The sequence below is a fragment of the Gopherus flavomarginatus genome, chromosome 14 (assembly GCF_025201925.1).
Source record: "Gopherus flavomarginatus isolate rGopFla2 chromosome 14, rGopFla2.mat.asm, whole genome shotgun sequence".
Taxonomy (NCBI): Eukaryota; Metazoa; Chordata; order Testudines; family Testudinidae; genus Gopherus; species Gopherus flavomarginatus.
This window is the reverse complement of record NC_066630.1, coordinates 34,217,550-34,243,159: the sequence shown is the minus strand read 5'-3', so window position 1 is coordinate 34,243,159 and position 25,610 is coordinate 34,217,550. Positions and strand designations below refer to the sequence as shown.

Here is a 25,610-nt window from a genome sequence, read left to right as displayed (position 1 = left end):
TCTTTTAAAGAGTTTTTAATTACTTTGTTTTGCACTGACATTTTGCCACAGCAGTTTGGCTTTATGATAGTGATGACATAGCAATGGTGTTGAATACCTTTTTAATGTCATTTAAGTCAGTAATGGAAAAAATCCTTATTCTATGCTAAATTATTTTTTAAAAGGTAAATGACTGTTCAAAATATTAAATCCAATAAATGCAAAAGGCTGACTTGGAGTTTTATCACTCTCTAAGAATTGATCCAGTTTGCTGGCTTTGCCACCTTGAACCAGTGACAATTTTTTCAAAACTTAGTTTTGTTTTGACAGGAGTTTTTGAAAGAGGAAGAACTTGCATTCAGTTTGATTACATTTGATAAATGTTTCTGTCTAGTCTAGCTCTAAATAACTTAGATATTTCCATTGACATCTGACATTGACAGATAGGCAAAGTAAGAAAAATGCTACTTAGATCTTATTAGAGTTTCATTTAAGGATATTACTTTGACATGCGATGTTGACAGTTTGTGTTTTAACGGTTATAAAGCATTAACTTTTTGAATCTGTATTCAGTGTTTTTAGTCTAATTATTGTCTGACTTCCCCCATAATTTTCTGCAACTGTGAAAATTTAAATCTATTTAAAAATAGGGAAAAAAAATTAACCCATAATTTTGCACAACTGTAGACATGTAAATAGTTTTAAAATGCTTAAAAATAAATATTGATATCTGTTGAAGTGATATCTTTTTAAAAAACCCTAGAATTTTCCCAAGCCTATTTGCTGTTTTATGTCTCATCAGGAATCTGCCACTGGCTATTGCAGTTTCTATGCCCATTGTGACGGTTATCTATATTTTGACCAACATAGCTTACTATACGGTGTTGGATATTCATGCTGTTCTTTCTAGTGATGCTGTGGCGGTGGTAAGTCAAATATATACCATACTGCTTCATATTTTAGGGATAGATTTACTACTTTACGTTGTAGGTAAAGTCCCTGGTTTCTCATGTCCTTTCCTGTGCCATTTATATTTCCCTAAATCTAGAAGGGGAGACCAATTGAATTATTTATCCTAAATATTTAAATCTAGTCTTAAACACAAATATTGTGAATGAGCATACTGTGTATTGGTTTATTTTAACTTAATAGTAGTCTTATTTAAAACCAGCACCTAATCCAAGCCACTGGCATATTTCGAAAAGATTCTGACTAGGTGTTTGCTCCTTGAGGTATGTAAAGAATAATAACAGGAATCATTAATACTTAGCATGATTTTAGTCATTCTTATGCTATCTTCTTTAATAACTTGAAATGTGTTTGAAAAATGTTGTACTGAGTCACTAGTTAATGTCTTCAGTGTGAAGTAGCTTTATCTGTTTGCAAATAGAGATGTTGCAATTTAGCTGTGCTAATATTTGTACAATTCTCTCTAACTAAGTTTTATCACTCATTGTTTCCTCGCCCTACTAAAATTACATTAGTTCCTACAATTCTCCTGTAAAACAGAAGTACAAAAGTGTGTGGAGGGGAAAGATATTGAATTTGGAGGATTGGATGCTCGTTTGTGTGTGGGTTTTTTTTAAAGTACCCTAAGTTTTATTCAGTAATTCACCTATTCTCCATAATATAATGTCTTACAGATACAATATATGCTCTATATCTGGGATTGGCAAATTGTGGCCCATGGCCCGTCACGGAAAGCCGCTGGCAGGCCAGTTTGTTTACCTGCAGCGTCTGCAGGTTTGGCCGATTTGCAGCTCCCCCTGCCCGCGGTTCACCATTCCAGGCCAATGGGAGCTGCAGGAAGAGGTGGCTCGGCCCATGTTGCTTCTCACAGCCCCCATTGGCCTGGAAAATGGTACAGTGTAAAATGGTATAGTGTCTTTTAATTCTGACTTGGAAGTTGGATTCTAATTCTATTTTCACAGTATTTCTTTTGAAAAGAACCCACTAAGTAGTTTCCATTTCTACTCATCTATATTTGATTTAGTAGATCTCGATTCAGTGATTTACTGAATGTAAAAATATCTGCATTTTATATGCAACGGTGATACTCAAGACTGGGCAGGTTAGGGTTTCCTTTCTAATGCATTGCACATTCAGACACACTGTAGACAAAGGAAAGTTTTGATTCTGGCGTAAAAGTTATCCTAACCATATGCAGTGATTGTATACAGAGCAGCAGTGAAACTGCTAATGTTCATCTCACTCTGCCACTACTTAGGAACATTGTGAAGAGTATCCAAGGTAGTCATCGGTGCTGTTCACGGTGGGGAGAAGGCCCTGAAACATTGAAGCTGGGAATAGTCGCTTTCCCCATTGTCGTCAGTCAGGAGGCTTTGGGGTGAAGGAAAAAAGACCAGTTTCCCTTTTCAGCAGCCAAAGTTGGAATGGGAGGGCTTCAAATCTGACACATACTAGTCAGAGGCTGGATCCAAACATGGCGTCTTGGTGTGGGAATCCACTATACTTGCTCTTCTCAGTAACTGGGAGCTGAAGGAGTGGCTTCAGCAGAGTATAGCTTTAGACCTAATTGATGAAGCATTCCTCCTTTCATATATGATGTCAGTCTCTGGTTACTAGACTTAGTCCATGTGTTAGTGTCTGGCAAATTTGTCCTTTCTCCCCATCCTAATCCCTGATATAAGATCTTTTTTTTGAGGTTTATAGCTCTGCAGTTTTTCTCAAGGGAGTTTGCCAATCCTAAATACACCTCATTTGTCAAATGTTGCTTGCAAACTGTCACAGGGTACATCTACACTACGGGATTATTCCGATTTTACATAAACCGGTTTTATAAAGTCGAGTGCACGCGGCCACACTAAGCACATTAATTCGACGGTGTGCGTCCATGGTCCGAGGCTAGCGTCGATTTCTGGAGCATTGCACTGTGGCTAGCTATCCTGTAGCTATCCCATAGTTCCTGCAGTCTCACCCGCCCCTTGGAATTCTGGGTTGAGAGCCCAGTGCCTGATGGGGCAAAAATCATTGTCGCGGGTGGTTCTGGGTACAGCCTCACCCCTCCTTTCGTGAAAGCAGCAGACAATCATTTTGCGCCTTTTTTCCTGGGTGAACCGTGCAAACGCCATAGCACAGCAAGCATGGACCCTGCTCAGATCAATACCGCAATAGTGGACGTTGTAAACACCTCGCGCATTCTCGTGCAGTCTATGCTGAACCGGGACCTGCAAAGCCAGGGGAGGAGGAGGCGGCAGCTACGGCAGCATGGCGACGAGAGTGATGAGGACACAGAATTATCTCAAACCGCGGGCCCCTGCACTTTGGAGATCCTGCTGGTAATGAGGCAGGTTCTAGCCTTGAACGCCGATTTTAGGCCCAGGAAACAAGCACAACTGGTGGGACCGCATAGTTTTGCAGGTGTGGGACGATTCCCAGTGGCTGCGAAACTTTCGCATGCATAAGGGCACTTTCATGGAACTTTGTGACTTGCTTTCCCCTGCCCTGAAACGCCATAATACCAAGATGAGAGCAGCCTTCACAGTGGAGAAGGGAGTGGCAATAGCCCTCTGGAAGCTTGCAGTGCCAGACAGCTACCAGTCAGTCGGGAATCAATTTGGAGTGGGAAAATCTACTGTGGGGGCTGCTGTGATGCAAGTAGCCAAAGCAATCATTAAGCTGCTGCTACGAAAGGTTGTGACTCTGGGAAACGTGCAGGTCATAGTGGATGGCTTTGCTGCAATGGGATTCCCTAACTGTGGGGTGGCGATAGATGGAACCCATATCCCTATCTTGGCACCGGAGCACCAGGGCACCCAGTACATAAACCGCAAGGGGTACTTTTCCATGGTGCTGCAAGCACTGGTGGATCACAAGGGACGTTTCACCAACATCCACGTGGGATGGCCAGGAAGGGTTCATGACGCTCGCGTCTTCAGAAGCACTGCTCTGTTTAAACTGCTGCAGCAAGGGAATTACTTGCCAGACCAGAAAATAACAGTTGGGGATGTTGAAATGCCTGTCGTTATCCTGGGTGACCCAACCTACCCCTTGATGCCATGGCTTATGAAGCCATACACAGACAGCCTGGACAGTGGTCAGGAGCTGTTCAACTACAGGCTGAGCAAATGCAGGATGGTGGTAGAATGTGCATTTGGCCGTTTAAAGTTGCACTGGCGCACATTACTCACTTGCTCAGACCTCAGCCAAACCAATGTCCCCTTTGTTATTGCTGCTTGCTGTGTGCTCCACAATCTCTGTGAGAGTAAGGGGGAGACCTTTATGGCGGGGTGGGAGGCTGAGGCAAATCACCTGGCCGCTGATTACGCGCAGCCAGACAACAGGGCGATTAGAAGAGCACACCAGGAAGTGGTGCGCATCAGAGAAGCTTTGAAAACGAGTTTCATCACGGGCCAGGGTATGGTGTGACTGCTGTGTTTGTTTCCCCTTCATGAGCGCCCCACCTTTATTGACTCCTTCCCTGTAAGCAACCCACCCTCCCCTTTCGATTACAGCTTGCTTAAGGAAATAAAGCCTCTATCATTTAAAAATCATGTATTCGTTATTAAAAAGTAATTATAAAAAGAGGCAGAGAACTGACAAGGTATCCCAGGTGTGGTTTGGGAGGAGCATCGGAGGGAAGGAAAAGGCCATTAAATACATTTCAGTGTAATGACAACCTTCTGGTTGGACTGTCCACTGGGGTGGAGTGGGCGGGTGCACGAAGCCTTCCCCCACACGTTCGTACACGTCTGGGTGTGGAAGATATGGAACATGGTGAGTGGTGAGGATTGTTACACAAGGGCTGCAGCGGCACTCTGTGACCCCGCTGCTCTTCCAGAAGTCGGAGGATATCAGTTTGATCACGCAGCAGCTCCAGCGTTGCATCCCGCCACCGCTGATCTTCCTGCCTACACCTCTGATCTTCCTGCCGCCACCTCTCATCTTGAGCGTCTCTCCTATCCTCACGTTCATCCCTCCTATCCTCACATTGGTCCCTCCTCTCCTCACGTTCACTGGCATCTTTCCTGTACTTTGCTACCACGTCCTTCCAGTCATTCAGATGAGCTCTTTCATTGCGGGTTACTTCCATGATTTCCGAGAACATTTCCTCCGCCTTGTCTGAGAGAGCCTTCGGGATGGAGTAGGGAGGCTTGAAAAATGTGCAGCTGCATGAGGGAGGGAAAAAAGGGAGAGAAGTATTTAAAAAGATACATTTTACAGAACAATGGTTAAACTCTTTAACAGTGAACAACACTTCACCTTACATAGCACGTGTGATTTCACTACAAGGTGGCATTTTGCATCTTAATATTGAGTGCTTGCGGCTCTGGTGTTACAGATCTCACAGACGCAGGTCCGGGCATCAGAATTCGGCTTGCATGCGGCCATTGTAAGCCATTGTCTTTCGGCTTCTCCAGCCTTCATATACACAGTGCCCTCTGATGCTTCTTTCCTGTTAACATGTAGCAACAGAAGCCAACCCCCCCATCCAATTCTCTAGGATGATTGTTTTACCCCTCCCCACACCGCATGGCTGGTATCATGGAAGATCACTGCTAATCACCCCCCTTTCCACCCCACACCGCGTGGCTGGTAGCTGGGACGATTCCTGCTAGCCAAACGCAAAAAAGCTTAGCACTATCCGTCCTCCCCTCTCCCCGCTTGGCTACGTGCAAGGAAGGATTTCTTTTAAGCAACAGCCCAGTAGGAAAATGGCCATCTCTGTCCCCTTAATTAAATTCCTGAATTTCAACCAGGTTACCATGAACTATATCACTCTGCTGAGGATAACAGAGCGAGATAAAGAACGGATGTTTCTTGAATGCCAGCAATCACCAGGACCATACGCAGCTATGCTTTGTCATGCAGTGATACCCGATTACTTGCAACATGCATGGCGTAGTAAAGGTTCCGTCCACCATGGTAGGACAAAGGCTGCCTTGCCCAGAAACCTTCTGCAAAGGCTTTTGGAGTACCTCCAGGAGCGCTTCATGGAGATGTCCCTGGAAGATTTCCGCTCCATCCCCAGACATGTTAACAAACTTCCCAGTAACTTTACTGGCCGCGAATGCATCCCAAGCCCTCATGGCAAATCAATCATTAAAAAACGCTTGCTTTTAAACCATGTTTTATATTTACAAAGCACACTCATCAGAGGTCGCTTCCATGGCTTCACTGTCTGGGCTAGTGGCTTGGGAGGGCTGGGAGGGTAATTCCATCTGGGTCACAAAAAGCTCCTGGCTGTTGGGGCTAACGGAGTGCTGTGCGCTCGCTGCAAGGTCGTCCTCCTCCTCCTCCGCAGAATCCTCAGCCATGGTTGAGATTACAACCCCCACCTCGGAATCCACGGACAGGGGTGGGGTAGTGGTGGCGCAGCCCCCTAAAATTGCATGCAGCTCAGCGTAGAAGCGGCATGTTTTCAGCCCTGACCCGGACCTTCCGTTTGCTGCTTTGGTTTTCTGGTAGGCTTGTCTGAGCTCCTTAACTTTCACTCTGCACTGCACTGAGTCTCTGGTGTGGCCTTTGGCCATCATAGCCTTGGAAAGTTTTTTTCAAATATTTTTTCATTTCGTCTTTTGGAACTGAGTTCTGTTAGCACTGAATCCTCTCCCCATATAGCGATCAGATCCAGTACCTCCTGTGCGGTCCATGCTGGAGCTCTTTTCGATTCTCAGGAGACTGCATTGCTACCTGTGCTGATGAGCTCTGTGTGGTCACCTGTGCTGATCACAGCTCCACGCTGGCCAAACAGGAAATGAAATTCAAAAGTTCGCGGGGCTTTTCCTGGATACCTGGCCAGTGCATCCGAGTTCAGACTGCTGTCCAAAGTGGTCACAGTGGTGCACTGTGGGATACCACCCGGAGGCCAATACAGTCGATTTGCGGACACACTAACCCTAATCCAATATGGTAATATCGATTTTAGCGCTACTTCTCTCGTCGGGGAGGAGTACAGAAACCGATGTAAAGAGCCCTTTATATCGATATAAAGGGCCTCGTAGTGTGGACGGGTGCGGCGTTAAATCGGTTTAACACTGCTAAAATCGGTTTAAATGCATAGCGTAGACCAGGGCACAGATATGGTTTCAACTCTGGTCTTCCATTTCAGCTTCAGTTGTTATGTACTGGAGTCCTTGCTACTGTTCATTTATACATGTACAAACTAATTATTACTCTACAGAATGAGCATACCTCTTCAGTGGTGCTGGAACAATTTTTATAGTGGGGGTGCTGAAGGCGGAAACCATGTATTTGGGTTGTTTTTACTACTTCAAGCCAGGGGGTGCAGCAGCACCCACACACCTTTTAGACAGTGGTTGTGAACTTCTACGTCACCTTTCCCTGCCAGTAAATATCTAATTGTTAGAGTGTTTTTAGTTTCTACCAATTGATTTGGGACTCTGCTGTCTACAGTGTGCACATGTGCTAGTCATAACATCTTTCCATTCAGTATATGGCCGGCATTTTATTCCAGGTTCAGGGTCTTATCTGACTTCATAATTCTAAGTATATACTTGGTTTTCTCCTTCATGACACTGTGTCTACAGATCCCCTCTCCCACGCAGTGATGGAATCTATTTCAGAGGTACTAAAAAAGCACCCAACTGCCCCTTGGACGCAGAACCCAGTACTCTCCCTGTATCAGAATCGGTGTTGGGTTAGGTAGTATAATATTGTACGTATTTATCTAGTAATATTTTCCTTATTTTTGTTATTTGGACTCTGTCTAATGGTTAGATTCTTTCTGATTTGACAGATGGGGGAAAGAGGTCAGGTTAGGGATATGGCTATGTAGTTATCACGTATGCCCAAGAAGTCCTTTGATCTAACAGGTCTGAATAGTTGGATGGTGCTGGATGGCTCTTTGGGTTTGAGCCCAACTGTAGACGTTATTGCATCCATTAGAGAGTCTTTGGGTTCTTGCTTGTGAGTAGAGCAGCCAGGTCCTCTAAGAATTTGTGGTGCTGTGTCTGCTTCTAAGAAAAGGAAGCATAGTGGCTGTAAGCATTTCAGCTTACTGCCTCTTTGCTAGGTGTGGCCATGGCTCAAATGACAAACATCTGTCCCAGTTTTCTTTCATGCTTGGGTAGTTTAGGGATTCTCTCCCCCCCCCCCCCCTTTCAAGTCAGTATTCCCCTTCCAGGGCAACAATAATTTGCAAAGTAAACAAAACAGTCCTTTGCCCTCTCCTCTTTCCAGGAGCCATATGGCCTTCCCCTTGGATGTGGAAGAGTGAAGATGTTTACTTATGCAGAATCTTTGCGTCTGGTCCTATGAGTCTAAGGTTGATGGGGCATATAACAATGTGCTGAGATCCCTGGAATAGACATGCTTTTTTCAGAGCTGCTTTTATCTCCTATTAAATGGGAACATGGATCTGGGGGAGGGTCCAGAAGGGAAAGACAGTGTATGCTAGCAGTTATCCTTTTGGGTTTACAATTTCTGAAGTCCCCTTTCCATTATGATTACTTTTCTAGGCCCATCATCTGCATTTGGCTATAACTGTTATTGGGTGTTTAAGCCTGTCACTGCCAGCTTCCCTTGCAGTAGAAAACTGGGAGCCTGATTGACTTTTGCCAGCTAGCATCCAGCCCACTTTCTTTGGTTGTGTTGATATCTTCCAAAAAGACCAGTTTGGGAGGAAGGCATCTTCTTCTGCACCTGTTAATTTAAGGACTTATCATTAGAGGCAGTAATGGGTCACTGCTTTCAGATACAATGTGCTTATTGTACCAGAAGGACCTACAGCCCTTTTCACCAGGGGAGCAATAACTTCTGCAGTATCTATTTGTCATGTGTTGGTTGTTGAGATTTGCAATGCTGCTACCTGAAGTTTTATTCATGCCTTCACAAAGCATATTTTCTCTTGTTTCCCAATACTGAGTCACTTCAGACTAGGTTGCCTTCAGGAGAGCTGTGTCTTCACTATCATTTCAGTTATTCCTACTCTGCCTTCTTGTTGAGGCTTGTCACTGTTTTCTAGTCTAACTGTATCTGCAGAAACAGTGTCATGAAGAAGTTGCTTACTGACTCAAGTTGTTCTCCAAATGTATTGCCTCTGCAGATTCAGATGACTCTTCTTTCTCTCTTCTACTTTGGAGAGTTAAAGTATGTGCCTGAAGTTAGAGAAGAACTGAGGGACAGTTGGGGACTTACAATGTTGGATCTAAAATCCATGAACAGAGGCACATGCACATGCCTTCCCAGTGCTGAGTTTCTCTGAAATGAGTTCCTGTCACAAAGTGAAGAGCACATGATCTCTCAGTGGAATATATGGAAGTAATACATTTGGGGAACAAAAGCTATTTTGCTAAGGGTATTTTAAAAAAGGTTGCTTATCTGCTTATGAATCTTGTACTTTTCCAACTTAAAACTTGATTGGAATTTCTTTGGTATGCAACATTGATTGTTGGATATAGGTATATTGAAAGAGTACACTCAATTTGAGTTATGGATCTTTTTACTGGTTCTTACTTGTTAATTGGTAGGTCCCTCCTCTCTTCTCATTTTCAGCACTGAAATCACTAGCACACCTTTGGGACTGTGTAAATAGAAATATTGCTGTTACTTTAGCCCTTGAAGACTGCATTTATACTTGCAAACTTTTCAAGAGGTTAATTCACTGCCTGTGCAGCTTCACCAGTGTAAACAGTCATGGAAACTATAGAATAGATGGGGCTCAAGCATCTTTACCACAGTCCTCAAACCTAGTCCCTGTCTGTTATAGCTTCCACTGAAGCTGCACTGGTGGTGCTTTATAGCTACAAAGCATGTGAGTGCAGACACACACAACAGGAAGTGTGAGATCAAGGGGTTGAGTCAGAATTGGGGAGAAGGATTGGCATGTTAGTATAATTTTAAGGGAACACATTTTGTCCTTGCCTATTTTGCAGAATTTGTACCCGTTTCCAGCATTGTTGCAGCTCCTACACTAGAGTTAGGAGCAGTGTAAGCTCTAGTGTAGATTAAGCACAAGCATTTTCACTACTATCTTGAATTTCTGATCTGAGTCGCTGCACTCTTGGAAAATGGGTATGCAATTTTTTTAGTATAGAACTGGCCAAAAAGGCTGGTGTATATTCAGAAGAGCATATCTATGCAGTGGACTATAAGCCATGCATGATTTCAGTTATTTAAGATCTAATCGAGTGGTTGAAAGATGAAGAAAAGATTCCATCCTGTACCTTGCACTGCAGCAGCACCGTCTGTGCCTGGGAAAGGAGAGCAGATATTTTCCATCTCAGATATTTAAGGGGAGCAATGTGGGTTGCAGTGGGGACCAGCCAGCAGGATTATCACTGAAAGCAGAGTGGAAAGATACTTTAAAAACATGACAAACTGATTTCTATTGCACCACCAGAAATTAGAGTACCCCATTACATTTCCAGGTGATGTAGTCACTACTTTAGTGCAGGTCACTTGAATTTATTTGATCAAATTGAACAGATCTCACCCAGTGTTTTTTGTTTAGACAAACAAGCTTTCTGTGAGTGGCACAGAATTTTATGCACTCAGCAGTTTTGTTTTGTTCTGGTCTTTTGCACGTGCAGCTTTCCTACTTGCAAATGAGGTTACCATGAGTCAGTTTCCTTATTTTCTTTAGGAAATGGTTCTCAAAGGTCAGGAAGATTAAAGGGTGGAAAATGTTATACGTTCTCACACCATATCTTTCTGTTCCCTGCCTCTGCCCTCCAGTGCACAGACCTAGGCTGGCAGGGGGAATCCAAAACACAATGCTATACTGCACACACTTGGCTCTCTCTGGGGAGAGGATGAACAAGAACAAACCCACAAGGGAGATGTTAGTTACTTAGTGTATTACTGAAAGGTGCTCAGATACAACAGTGCTGAGAGCAGTATAAGAACCTGTATAAATGAAACCTGGAAGAGCTCACTCATGTGTGAGACAAACCTGAAGTGAGCTACACAAACTGGCACTGCAGAAGTTTTGAGTCTTATGCAGAATATCATCTTTGGTCTTTAGTTTTGCATAAGTTCTGAATTCAGGAAAGGCTGACATCTATTTCCAATTATCCTTTTAGGACAGTGGTATTTTGGAACTGTTAGTGTTGCATCATGATTCGTTGCACTGTCAGTGTCTGGTGATCTTTGCCATCTTGTTTTACAATGCAAACTGAATGTTGTGAAGACAAAGTCCTTGGGTGGACAGTCCTAAAATAAATGAAGGACTATCTTATCTTCCTGCAACCATTGCTTACTGAACATGGGACAGATCCTAAAACAAGGAAGAACCCCGTGAATTTTGTTTTGTGGCAAAATTTTATTGGGAGAGTTCTCTCTGCTTCCAGTCAGACTTCTTCAACTAGAACTGTTTGTACAGAACTGTTATTTCAGCATTTCAGGGGGCAAAGTAGTAGTCTTGCAAATCCTGTTCAGATGTTGAGTCCAGCTGTTAAAGTCGAGAAGCCAAACTAACTTTCTCGCTGCAGGAAAAATAAATTTAGTAAATTGGGCTTTTGTGTTTTTTAAAAGACTAGATTTTTTGAGTGTTTAATATTGTGATAATTCTTCTGGGATTAATTTGTCATAACACTTCCGTCAGAAAAAAATGCTAGCAATTCAGCTGTAAAATTCACAGCTAGAAGCTCCTGGCTTCTGTTCTTTCATTAAGGTGGTCTTAAAACAAAATTCAGAATTAAGGTTGCTAGTGAGGGGAACAAATACTGGTGTGTCTATATACAGTATGATAGTTGGGAGAGAGGCATTGTCCATAACAGAAATGATTTATAATCCATTTTTCTTTTACTGTTTTCTGGCTATAGAAACAGTTCTAGTTCAGGACTTGTCAGATCATAATGAGGATGATGATTTAATCTTAATGCTTCTTGCTCTTCAGACTTTCTCAGAAGAAACCCTGAGATTTATGCAATGGACCATCCCCATAATGTTGGCTTTCTCCTGTTATGGCGGACTAAATGCTTCTGTAATAGCTGTCTCCAGGTAGGCCCTCTGTCACCCTCTGCATATTCCCTCAAATGCTCCATTCTTTCCCTTGTCACTACTGCTTCACATGTCTGTAAAAATGAACCTGAACATTCACCAGAAGCAATGGTAGGTAAAATGGAGTTGGTCAGCTCTCAGATGAGAGGTCCACGACTCATTTACTAATCAAGGATACGTTGTCATACAAGTAATCATGCCTATAATGGAAAGCCGTCTCTAATCCTTTTTCTCATGCCATTGCACTTGTTGTTGTTTTTTTTTTATCCCTGTTCTAGTATTTCTCTGCCCCCACTCCCAAAGCCCCCCATACAATACAAATATGTTTTTTTCATGTGGCCGGTTTTGTTGCACCTCTATAAAATTTTACTGCCATGAGTTATTGTGTAGGGATCCTTTTATCATTTGTCAAAGGAAAATATAGCACAACCTTGAAGATATCAGCTGGTTTACAGAATAATTTACGACAAAAGTTGTAAGAAATGGAGTCTTCCTGTGGAAGTGAAAGATGATTTTATAAATATGAATTTATGAACTAAAAAGTGCGTTTTGTCTTGGAAGTAACAAAGAAACCAGGCAGACTTATCCACTGCAACTATGGAATCAGAAAACACATTTGATAGGTGCTCTTCATCTATGCTTTGTCTGTTGAATTTGCACTGCTGGAAATAAAAATTTAACCAGAAAGTTCAGGTGACTGAGAAACTTGAACTTCATTTGGCTGAAATAACTTGTGGAAGATATGCTTAGCAGAGCAAACTGAACTTCTTAAGAGTTCTTAAATTATAACACAATGGTTCCCTCCCACTTAAAGTGAACACCAGACCTCTCAGTTTCTCCCTTCTAAAAACATCATAATTTTTCCCACCCTTGAATACAGTGCTATAAAGTGTTTCGTAGGGGGATAATATATTGAAGAGTAGCATCTTCACCAGATTACTCTTTACTTCTTTCCGAGACTGAGCAAGTGAGTTTTTACAGAAAATAATTGACCGCCTGGTTTTATGAGCCAGATTATTCATTGTACTGTTTCATTTTATGAGCCTCAAAACCTGATCTAGTATATGTTGAATCTATTTTATCTCATCTTTTAAGATGCACTTTCTGGCACAGTGATACTATATTACCTTTGCCTGAGCTTCTTCCAGACTTGATTATGTAAAACCTGTCACATGTTAAATGTGATTTCTGTCTGTTCAGCTGTATGAAACATTGTTAATTCCTTCTTACAAGAATAGAATTTGACTTACCAGATAGGTGGACCATTGGTTCTAATTCAGCATCCTGTCTCCTATACTGGCCAGTACTAGATGCTTCAGTTGAAGATGGAAAATCCATAATTGTCAGACAACCTACCTATTGGGTGGGAGGGAAAGGGGATTTCTTCCTAACTGCAGTGGGTTAACTTACATCCTAATGTATAAAAAAAAAAAAAGTATAGTATAATGGAGATAGGTATATCTCCTAGAACTGGAAGGGACCCTGAGGGTCATCGAGTGCAGCCCCCTGCCTTCACTAGCAGGACCAAGTACTGATTTTGCCTCAGATCCCTAAGTGGCCCCCTCTCGGATTGAACTCACAACCCTGGGTTTAGCAGGCCAATGCTCAAACCACTGAGCTATCCGTCCTTGATGAATTTACATTGTTTATAAATTTATCATCCAGCTCTGTAACTCTAGCTAATGTAACTCTAGCTGTTAATCATCCATATAAATGTCAAATCACCTATATTAAGAGGCCACTTCATCTTGAATGGTCCCTTGAAATGTGTTCATTACTTATGCTACACAATCTGTTCCATCTTGTATTTAGCTGTGACACTCTCTGAGTAAGTTTTCCAAGAACTGAAGAGCTCCTTGAAAGCTTGTCTCTCTCTCTCTCTCTCCATCAGAAGTTGATCCAATAAAAAATATCACCTCATCCATCATGTCTCTCTAAGCTCCCAGGAAGCTTTTTGCCTCCATGACATCTTGTGGAAAAGAGTTCAACAGTTAGTTGTGTAGTGGTGTGTAGGTTTTTTATCATGTCCTTCATCAGATTTAAATTTTGGAGTCTCTTAATTTCATTTGGTCTTTGGATTGCTCAACTTTGGAGACCAGATTTCTTATTCTTTTATTGCATCAGTTGTCTGTAAGAATTTTCATCTCTTGACACAGCTTATTTGTTGTGAAGAATCCTTCAAAATTCCTTAATTATTTGATCATCAGCCATCACATTCTTCCTTGGGAGACCTCATTTCTCTGAGCTGCCTTTGCCTTAATTCTAGTAGATATATGGATCTGATGATACAAAAGAGGCACCTATAAGTTTACAATACTCCATGTGCAGGATGTTTGCAGACCAAGAAAAATACCCACTGGAATCATCAGTCGATTTGAATTGGACAATCCAGGCTGGAGAATGTTATTCCTATGGTATAAGCTATTGTTATACTTGATAGCCTCCAGTTTTTGCAGTCAGATTTTTGCACTATTCAGTTCCTTTATTTACCCTCTTCTGTTTTATCCCACTCATTTTTATGATCTGATATAATGGACTATAATCAGCTTTGCATAATTCTCCTTTCCTCAAGGATTTTTTGATGGACAAGCAATGGGTAGTCTATTGGATAAGGAAAATTTTACAATTATTTTGATTAATCATTGTAAAGGACTGATAAGTAGACTTACCCTCCTGAGTTGGCAGACTTACATGACAGCTTCTGCGAGGCTGGATTATGTAAATTCCAAAATAGCTTTGCTTTCTTTGCGTATGGTATCATACTTCCGGCTTTATAGAAAGGCAGTTCTCTTCTTTTGAAGGGTATAGTCTTTATGGACATCCTATATGCTACTGCTTTTTTACAGTATGGAGGATTTCTTGTCTACACACTGTATGCTCATTCTGTGAGGCAAAGAAAGACAGGAGCAAATAATTTGGGGCAGAAAATTCCAAATGAAGTAGGTGGGGAGATATAAAGCCAATGTTGCATGTTCCTATGCAAGAGTGACCTCTGCAGACAGCTCTGTGCCTTAGGGTCTCTGGATGACAGCAAGAGGGCAAACCACTCTTTGCAAAAAGCCCCAATCTGAGACAGCAGATAGCTGCAGTCCTATTAATGTTGCCTTCAGCAACATTAGCTTCAGCTTTGCACTTATACATCCCACACAGAGAGAACCATGTTGACAGGGGGAAGCCTGAGGCTGGGCAATACAAGTCTGTATGTTGAGTCCTTGCAACGGTCGGTTTTCATTGCTCACATTTGGAAGGCTGTTTTTTCCCTTTTTGAGATCAGAATCCTCTGTGTCTCTCCCCACCCTCATAGAAGCAGTGCGAGAACTCTGAAGTTCATCTTAATACATTATCTAAGTTTTCTTACACATTTCTGACAAGTTTTATTGATTGGCTTTTGTCCTGACTTTACAATTTGCCCCTTCTGGTGGATTAAATCTGTTCATGTTAGCCATCTTTTGGTGAAAAAGAAAACCGTTAATTGGGATTTTTTTGGAAAAGGTAAAAACAAAATGATGAAAATGCAAAAAAGGGCCCCATTAAAAATCAAAGCAGTTATAGACACAAACAGTACAGAATAAAGCCTGGATTTCTGTATTTTGAACTGAGGGCTCTTTTTACAAAGAATAATCGTGGTGAACTTTTTAACAAGTGGGGTAATATGAAGGAGCAAGAGGTGTCAAATTAAATTTTTTTCTTTAAAGCCTCGGGGCAATAGTTTATATTTAATCTGACCATTTAAAGAAGCAAATGTCTTCTTTTTTTGCATTCACTTTTTCCTCTGTGGTTGCTTAATAATGTTGGAATTATGCCACTGTGTACTGTTTTTCTGGAGACTTAAGAAGGAAAGGCTACTTTAAGTTTACCTACACAGTTGACTAAGGGCTTGTCTACACAGTGGGATAACATGCTGTAAGGTGGTGTGATTTTTAAAGCACGCTAAGTTGCTGTGCATTAAGGCCTTTCTGTTATACACTAAAGGTCCCTTAGTGTGTTTTAATGTAGTACTACTACCAGCAAAATCTGAATGGACCAATTCAAGTCCAGCATGTTAGTGCATTTTAGAAATCATGCTCCCACAGAACTTGTTACACCGCCATGTTGTCGAGCCCTGAGTAGCTTTTAACCTGTTGGTGCAGATTTCTGTAAGCATGAATACATTTTTGCACTGGCACATCACATCAAGAAATTCATTCCTCTGTGCTGATGCTCAGTTAAATTTGCTGAGAGTTACATAGAAATAGAATACATTCTGGTTTATACTGCAGGTCATCACATGCAGTAAGTGCAGGGCTTTGGAGCTGTGCTCTGGCTCCAGCAAAAACCTGCAGCTCCACTGCTCCAGAGCTGCTCCACTTTCCAGCTCCGGGCTCTGCTCCAAAGCCCTAGTAAGCAGAATTAAGTTCAGATCCTTAAAGTAGCTGGACTACTTAAATGCTGGAGAAAGCACTTTGCTGTCTAGAAGTTTGGAAAGGGTACTCGAGGATAGGCAAGCTTTGTTTTGTGTTAATAAAATGATCTGGTTTTGGTAGCTGAAGGATTTAAGTCACATGAAAACTTCAAGGTTTTTTTCTTTCCTTTTCACAAGAAAAATAAACCTGAAACTCTAGTTCAGATTTTGCCCAACTTGGGCCTCATGACATTTCTTTAAACAGCACATACCTTGGCCATGATGTGATATAACTTGCATCTAGAGCTATCTGAGGAAGATAGGAAATGAAGCATTCTGTGCTGCTTTAGGTGGTGGTTGAGGAGAAGCCAGTTAGAAATATTTCAGGCTACCTTTAACTCCAGATGTCTTTGTACACTATGAACAAAGTGCAGTGTTGAATATTTACCCATTTTGAGTGACCTGCTTAGTCCATAGTTTCATGAGTGAAAAGCCATCTGAAAAGGGTGTATTGTGGGGATCAGAATACTAACAGCTGGTGGTTCACTGTTGGCCTGAAAATGAATATTTATGACTGAAAAGACAGAAAACACGCAGGAATCACGGACTAATTTTTGCAGCTCTTGCCATTTGGTATCTTGCTCTTGACGCTGAAGAAGAAGAAAGCTAAGAAACAATTTTGGGGAGGAATTACTGGAAATGTTTAGATTACCATGTACAACTAGATATGTACTATGTAAATACAGAATAAAAAATACCTACTGTATGTACAACAAAGAAGCTTGATGTCTCCTGCAACTAGTTGTGTGCTGCGATTGTCACTTGTATACGAACTAGCTGTTTCTTCCTTTATAGATATAAAAAGAAGTGTGCATTTGTAGCCTGTAAATTATGTAGAATGATTTAGTGCAGCAATTGATTGATTTAATGAAAGACACTAAGCAGCTGCTGCATCACTACTAGTTTGCTCCAGAAAATGGTATAATAGAAGTAACATGCCATTTGTTAAACTTCAATAAAGAAATAATTGATAGTAGGACTGTCGAGCGATTTTAAAAAAATTTATTGTGGTTAATTGCACTGTTAAACAATAATAGAATACCATTTATTTCAATATTTTTGGATGTTATCTACATTTTCAGATATATTGATTTCAGTTACAACACAGACTACAAGGTATACAGTGCTCACTTTGTTTTTTTATTACAAGTATTCGCACTGTAAAAAAACAAAAGAAATGGTATGTTTCAATTCTCCTAATAGAAGTACTGTAGTGTAACCTCTTTATCGTGAAAGTTGAATTTACAAATGTAGATTTATGTACAAAAAAACTGCACTCAAAAACAAAAAGTGTAAACCTTTTAGAGCCTACAAGTCCACTCAGTCCTACTACTTCTTCAGCCAACCGCTCAAACAAACCTGTTTGTTTACATTTGCAGGAGATAATGCTGCCTGCTTTTTGTTTACAGTGTCACCTGAAAGTGAGAACAGGCATTCTCATGGCACTGCTGTAGCCAATGTCACAAGATATTTATGTGCCAGATGTGCTAAAGATTCATATGTCCTTTCATGCTTCAACTACCATTCCAGAGGATATGCGTCTATGCTGATGTCGGGTTCTGCTTGATAACCGTTCAAAGCAGTGCAGACCAACACATGTTCATTTTCATTATCTTGAGTTGGATGTCACCAACAGAAGGTTGACTTTCTTTTTTGGTATTTTGGGTTCTGTAGTTTCCTTATCAGAGTATTGCTCTTTTAAGACTTCTGAAAGCATGCTCCTTGTCCCTCTCAGATTTTGGAAGGCACTTCAGATTCTTATGTGTGAAATGTGCCGTGAAAGGTGTTCTTAAAATGAACAAAATGTGCTGGGTCATAATCCGAGACTACTATAACTTGAAATAGATGGCAGAATGTGGATAAAACAGCAGGGGACATACAATTCTCCCCCAGGGAGTTCAGTCACAAATTTAATTAACATACTGTTTATTTAATGGGTGTCATCATCATGGAAACATGTCCTCTGGAATGGTGGCCAAAGCATGAAGAGGCATATGAATGTTTAGCTTATCTGGCATGTAAATATCTTGCAATGCCAGCTAAAAAAGTGCCATGTAAATGTCTGTTCTCACTTTCTGGTGACATTGTAAATAAGAAGGTAGTATTATATCCTGTAAATGTAAACAAACTTGTTTGTCTTAGTGATTGGCTGAACAAGAAGTAGGACTGAGTGGACTTGTAGGCTCTGAAGTTTTACATTGTTTTGTTTTTGAGTGCAGTTATGTAACAAAAAAAGCTACATTTGTAAGTTGCACTTTCATGACAAAGAGATTGCACTACAGTACTTTTATGAGGTGAATTGAAAAATACGATTTATTTTGTTTACAAATATTTGCACTGTAAAAATTATAATAAAATAATATACACTTCAATTTCAATTACAACACAGAATACAATATATAGGAAAATGTAGAAAAACATCCAAAATATAATAAATTTCAATTGGTATTCTATTGTTTAACAGTGCGATTAAAACTGCGATTATTTTTTAAATTGTGATTAGGTTTTTTTTTTTTCAGTTAATCGCATCAATTAACTGCAATTAATCAACAGCCCTAATTTATAGCCTTCATTGCAACTAGGGAAGCTTTCTTTCTCTCAGCTGAACACAACTCTGGGAGGATAAGGGAATTTATTTTTGGGGGTGGGGGAAGAGAGGGAAGGGGCGGGGCATAGCTCCCTTTCCATCCCCTAGCACATACCTCAAAAGAGAAAAGTTAAAGGTACAGGGCCCAGGTGGGGGGAGAGAAACTACTGTATCTAAGCAATTGTCTTTCATTATATATTAAACCACTTTTTAAAAATTCTGATACCTGATATTCTAAGAGATTCTATCCTATTTCCTTCACCTGGGGGAAATCGATTATGCTGAACAGAACGTTATCCAACATACTCCCTAGCAAATTCTGCTTTTAAACATTTGCATGATAGTTTCCAGAGCATTGGCATCTGGAAGCTTCTGCTCATTCACCTACTAAGAAATCCTGTGCCCCTGGCCACCTTGCTCTAGAGTCACTGTTATTGGCGATCACTGCAATGGCATGTAAGTGGTCTGGCAGCATCAGCAGTGAGGAAGCTGATGCTGGCTAACAGAACACCAGCTCCTCTGCAGCTACAGTGTTGTAGGACCAAAGCCCCTGTGCTTCAAAGAAGAGGAAGGGCTGCCTAGGGGACAGAATGTGCTGGTTGGGGACAGGAGGAGGGAGTAGAAGCGAAAAGAAAAATAAGGATTATAGACTGGCTCTGAGAACAATAACTTTGTAGAAATGCTCATGTGATGGAGGGTTTTGGGGAGAAGTTCCCCTAGTTGTGCTTTGCCTTCTGAAATACCATCTCCTTATTTGGATCTCAGATTGTATGTTTTTCGCCTTGGAGCCATATGTATTTGTTGCTCCGGAAGTGACTCTGTTATATTTACTTTTTATAATTAAGGTGTATCACACAGCATATTATGTGGGTGAGCCAGAGAAACTAAAGCAACTTAGAAATCTGTTTTGTATTCATGAGCATAATTATTTATGAATTGCTTAAAGAAAAGACTTCTTGGGTTCACTGAGCAGTAAACCCAAACTAAATTGCCTGACTTGAGCTTCATTTTGTGTTGACTCTGTAACTAAAATAGGTGAAAGGAATGGCTGCCAATGTATACAGCTCTGTGGAAGATTACTAATGTACGTGTTAAATGCTGTTTTTTTTCCTGCACAAATCTTATTAAAACAGGTTTAATTTTACTGTTCCATTTATATCCTGCCATTGCAAAAATTAATTTTTTCCCTTGTCTTCATTCATTAGACATTTGCTGACCAGGTGTTCGGCATTTTCAGTTGGACAGTTCCTGTTGCTGTAGCTGTTTCATGTTTTGGTGGACTTAATGCATCAATTTTAGCATCATCTAGGTAATACACATTGTGGTTCTGTTTTAAGATGTTCATAAGCACTCTTGGCCAACTTAGTTTATCACACATAAAATCAATGAACACTTTTAATGTCTGTGCCATTAAAGAATATCACAATAAAATAACTGTCCTCAATAGACTTTAGTTCATATATTCCAAATCACGAGTCTGTCCTGTTTTCCCTCCCTCCCTCTCGCAAAATGTGACTGCATAGCAATATGGACAATGCACTGTAAGGTATAATAAATGTTGTACTAGGTAATGGACCACATTGTTTCATGCTGTTGGTCAAGAATTGGATTATTCTCCAGTTTTCTTGTGGAGTTAATAACTTAATTTTCTTGTTTTCCTGTTTAAATACTATGTTTAAAGCTTAAAAATGTATTAAATTTATGACCTTGTGTGTGAAGCTTTAAAAGTTTTAATTGGTATGACAGTCTTTTTAAAGCTTCAGCGATATCGTGGAAATTTTCTCCTATTAATTGACTACAGACAATGCCAGTACAAGCTTCAAAAGAGTTTTTATAATTCTTATAAAATCTTTTGTCCATTAACATGCATATTTAACCACCCCTACTGGGAAGAAATGTTATTCGGAAATTATACAATAGATAAAATTAGAACATTGTTAGAATTATTTATAGAAATTCTTATGTACAGTCACTTCCTTCAGGATCTGATCATAAATCATTTCTCATTGTTACATCATGAAAATTACTAACTTGATTTCAATACTTAAAATTGTACCAAAATGTTTAACTAACGTTATACAGCTGTAATTTGTGGATAGTTTCTGCCTCATAACAATGAAAACCTACTTCAGTAATCACAGAAGTTTACCTTTAGCGCTGTTTTATTTTAAATGTGTAGAGATTTACTTATATAGACCTTCATAGAGTACAAGAATAATTGAATACACATGCAGGTTTATTTGAGGTTGTTCATAGCATATTTTTACACAGCTGTCTTTCTTTCCTTGGCTCAAGATTTACTACTTGTTGTGTCCTTTACAGGCTATTTTTTGTAGGATCCAGGGAAGGTCATCTCCCTGATCTATTGTCCATGATCCATATAGGGAGGTTCACACCTGTACCAGCACTACTGTTCAATGTAAGTTGCTGCTGCTTTTAAGCTCTATGGAAGTGTTTGGGATATGAAATAGATCCAAAATGGATTTTTTTTTTACTTGGGTTGGAGTTCATTGACAGATAAGGTCTGTATTGAATATTACGTTAAATGATCTTTCACTTGTATGAATTAACAGTTAATTAGTCTCAGGCATGAAAGATGACATTAATGTCCAAAGCAAAAAATAAAAAAAAACTTGAAAAACGTATATGTCGCTTATAGTTCTTCATGGTACTCATGTTCTTTCCCAACAGTGTACCATGGCCCTCATTTATCTGACTGTAGAAGATGTCTTCCAGCTTATTAACTACTTCAGTTTCAGCTACTGGTTTTTTGTGGGACTATCAATAGCTGGGCAGTTATACCTCCGCTGGAAGGAACCAGATCGACCCAGGCCTCTCAAGGTACAAATTTAATGAATTAATGTAAGCAGAATTAGTTTATTTTTAAGATCTTTCCCCTACCCCAGTACATCCTACAGCACTGTCTGAAATTTGAACCCATATGTGTTATGTCTGAAGTGTTAGATTGTGCACTCTCAGGGCACAAGCCATGTCTTAATTTTTGTAAAATGCCATGTGTTGCTGTCGAGTACTCAGTAAATATTCCTGCTGTAGCAGACTGGCTCAACTACTAGGTGAAAATGACTGACTGATATTCCTCTTCATTTTTTCAGTTCAGTCACTAGTCCATCCTTCTGCCATCTGAAAAATGGTTCATGTGATTGAAAACAGGAGCTACTCTTGCTCTTTGGATTATAGGTCAATGGATTATAGCTCTTTCTCTCTTCCCCTCCTCCTTAGTTCCAGCACTATTGTGTGAAAGTTAGGAAGGGCAAATTAATCATGCTGGTAGCACCTTTGCTACCAAGGCAATCTTTAGAGCTGTTGTGGTATTTCTGAATTTGTAATTCCTTTAACACCTTTCTCTGGTAAAGTTTAATGCACTTCATTAAACTAACCATGCCATTCTTGACTCCTGAAGGGCAATGTCTCAGTGCAGTGGATTTGTCTAAAAGCCACTCTGCTGCAGTGAAAAGCTACTTTCAGCATTGCATAGTTATCTTAACTTTTGCACATGTGAATCTTAGCTTCGGTTCTGTGGTTCTGCTGTATAGAGTGTCGTCCTTGTATCCACGTAACATGTTTCTAACTAGCCAAATACAAGTCCACCCTGTGCTGTTGTGTGTATGGAAATTAAAAACTTGATTTGGAAAAATGTTATGTATTAAGATGCAATTACAGAAAATTGCATTCCCATCAGAATGCATGTAACTGTTGATATACAAAAGCATTCCAAGAATGTTCTAATCTCTTTTTCTCCTTTTCTACAGTTGAGCCTATTTTTCCCAATAGCTTTCTGTATATGCTCAGTATTTCTGGTGGTGGTGCCTCTATATAGTGACACTATTAATTCATTGATCGGAATTGGCATTGCTATATCTGGAATTCCAGTCTATTTCATTGGAGTCTACTTGCCCATTTCCAGAAGACCTCCATTTATCAACAACATCTTAGGTAAGCACATGTAAATTGGGAAATTTCACTGTTTGCTAGACTTGAATAAAGACATGTGCAATAAATTTTAAAGTCGTGTGTGATCACATATGAGCTGAATGGCAGTGATTGGAAAAAAATCAGTTTTTCTGTATTTTACATTTCTTTTAAGTGTCTATTTTATAGTTTCTGTCAGTCTCATATTTGTATCTTACCAAACACATTGAAAAATCTAAATCCAAAAGGAAGGCCGGCTGTAATTCTAAAATCACTAAATCTTTCTGGACTCAAGCAAACATGTTGTCATGCTTCACTTTAGTTGGAGCTTGATCAGCTGCTTGAAAATATGTAACGTTTATGCTATTCAAAGCTGGTGCCGGGGAAAATCATCTTCTCTGGAGTGTTGCCTGTCAGTATCCCTTTGTTGAATTGTCCAGTTAAGGATTACTCAGTCTTCTCTTGCAGCCTACTGCTTTGTTTTTTACAGTTCAGTAAAAGTTCCCACAGTGATGGTTCATAAATCCACTGTTAAATGAAATCGGTTACATGGCTTTATCGGTCAGTGCATGGATCAATTATCAAACCGTATCAGTTTCTTAAATGTATACAGAAGCCCTTCCCCCTTCCACACTCTTTGGCGCTTTTACTTTGTAAGCCTTATCTGTCTCTTTTAATGGGGAAAACAAATTTCAGTATATTGTATACCCTACTGAGTGCCTGGGAGAAAAAACTGTCACCATTAGGGCATCTTTTAAACAGAGTGTTGGCTTGTTTAAAAAAAACTAGACGAACAATGGAACTTTACCTTGTGTTGCAAGTGTATCCTTCGTGTATATTAAAAAAAGAACTGAACACACTTCAAGACTAACTTTCACTGATCTGTGTAGTCCAGTTGGCTTAAAGTTCTGTTTAAATAATTTGCTGCTTTTATGATGATGATACTTGGATATTCACCTGGTTTATCTTCAATTTCCTATGCAGGTACTATCACTGAAGCCACCCAGGTGCTTTGTTACAGTGTTTTGACAGAGATGGACAGTGAAAATAAGAAATTAGAGACCAAATCTAACTAAAAATTTAAAGCAGTTCCAAAAACAGCAGAGAACCAAGCAAAAGTTACTAACAGGGACAGAAGAGAATCAGAGAATATGGGGCAACTGAAGAACCATTGGAGCCAGGAACAGATGTACCAGCTATTACTGAAGAGGGATGCTTGGGTGTATAATACTCCCTCCCATGATCTGTAGTTGAAGTAGTGTCAAATCACATTATTATAGGTAATCATTAGCCAGTCACTTCAGACATGGAAACAATGTCTGAACTATTCATTATAGTTTGAGGCCAATGGAAAATCTCGTAGAAATGGGATTTAAGTAGTAAGGGGAAACAGATTCTAGAATAATAGAGCTGAGTGAGCAAATTAAACGTACTTTGGAGAACTAGGTAGCAGAATAATGAAGCATTTTAAGTACAATTAGGGTGACCAGATGAGACATGAAATATCGGGACACTGGCAGAGCAAAAAAAAAAAAAAAAAAAGCAAGCAAGCAAGTTGCAGGAGCATAGGAAAAATGGGTAGAGGCTGAGCTCCCACCTGCAGCTCACTGCCCTGCCTCCCCCCACCACCACCACCACCACACCAGCTCACCTCTGCCTCCATGCTTAGGGAAGAGGCGGAACCAGGGTGTGGATTTTGGGAGGGATCCAATGGGGCAAGGAGGGGGCAGAGTCAGGGCAGAGTTTGGGGCATGAGCCCCCTCCACCTGCGTGCCAGAGGGCAAAATATTAAGACAATGTGTCCCAACTGAACATCGGGTGGGATGCAGGACAAACAAGTAAATATTGGGACCTCTGGTCACCCTAAGTACAGTTGAAAACTACTCCAAGTCAGAAGTGACCAAAAGCCATTCATATCTGATGGATGCTCAGTGGCCTATGTGAAGTGACTTGCTTGGGAATTGGACCCTTATCCCAGTAGACAGGCATCCATAACAAACATTCGTCATTGGCATTTGCAGCAGATTGAATCGGCATATAAAGACTGCCCTACCCTTTCTCCTCTAGAAACTTAAGCTTCCCTATTTAATAGTTTCTTAAATTACAGCAAAGAGATCAGACATTTGTTTGATTTTCAATACTGTTCACCAGAGGCAGTACTTTTACATATTATAAAGACTTTATAGTAGAACTATATGTAATACCATGGCTGTCATCTGTTTGAAAATTTAGATGTATAATAGTGACTGGCACAGAAGAGAAATCTATTTAAACATAGAATTCAACTGTGAGAAACGTTGTGGGGAAAGGGAAAATACTTCCTTGATCTGATGTGCTATTGCTTCACCTCAACGGTTAGTAATAAATGCTAGAAATAATTGTACTAAAGTAAAGATCAAATCACCTTCAAGGTATTGGGGTTCTAAGCATACCTTCTTGCTGGGTCTCCTCCTAGACACTTTACATGCCAATGTTTGACAATATTGTAACTATCTCACTTAAGTTGAGAGCTGAAACACCTGGGTATCACTTGTTTGTAGAGGTTCAAAATTGGAGAGGATTAGTTTGCTGTCTTGCTATAGTCCTGTGGTGCAATATGAATACGTGTCTGCTTATTTACCTGTACTTGAGAGATTCAAATACTATAAAACCAATTTTGTCACAACTATAGCTAAATTAAGATGAAATACAGCTGCAAAACTGGGTCTTGTATTCTGCCTTCTTTGTGGCACAGTGGGATGACCCTGT

The 25,610-nt window shown here is 40.3% G+C and overlaps 1 protein-coding gene across 5 annotated transcripts in view; it reads left to right on the top strand.

Annotated features, from left to right (window-relative positions):
* The window catches only part of SLC7A6 (solute carrier family 7 member 6), a 46,787-nt gene extending 21,859 nt beyond the window's left edge, over positions 1–24,928 (top strand). For all 5 annotated transcript variants that reach the window (XM_050922714.1, XM_050922711.1, XM_050922715.1 and 2 more), the window contains 6 exons: positions 782–905; positions 20,138–20,241; positions 21,255–21,351; positions 21,624–21,773; positions 22,703–22,886; positions 23,847–24,928. In XM_050922714.1, the coding sequence (XP_050778671.1) occupies positions 782–905; positions 20,138–20,241; positions 21,255–21,351; positions 21,624–21,773; positions 22,703–22,886; positions 23,847–23,938 (751 nt within the window). In that variant the 3' untranslated portion in view covers positions 23,939–24,928. The remainder of the gene's footprint in view (positions 1–781; positions 906–20,137; positions 20,242–21,254; positions 21,352–21,623; positions 21,774–22,702; positions 22,887–23,846) is intronic.
* The last annotated feature ends 682 nt before the right edge of the window (positions 24,929–25,610 follow it).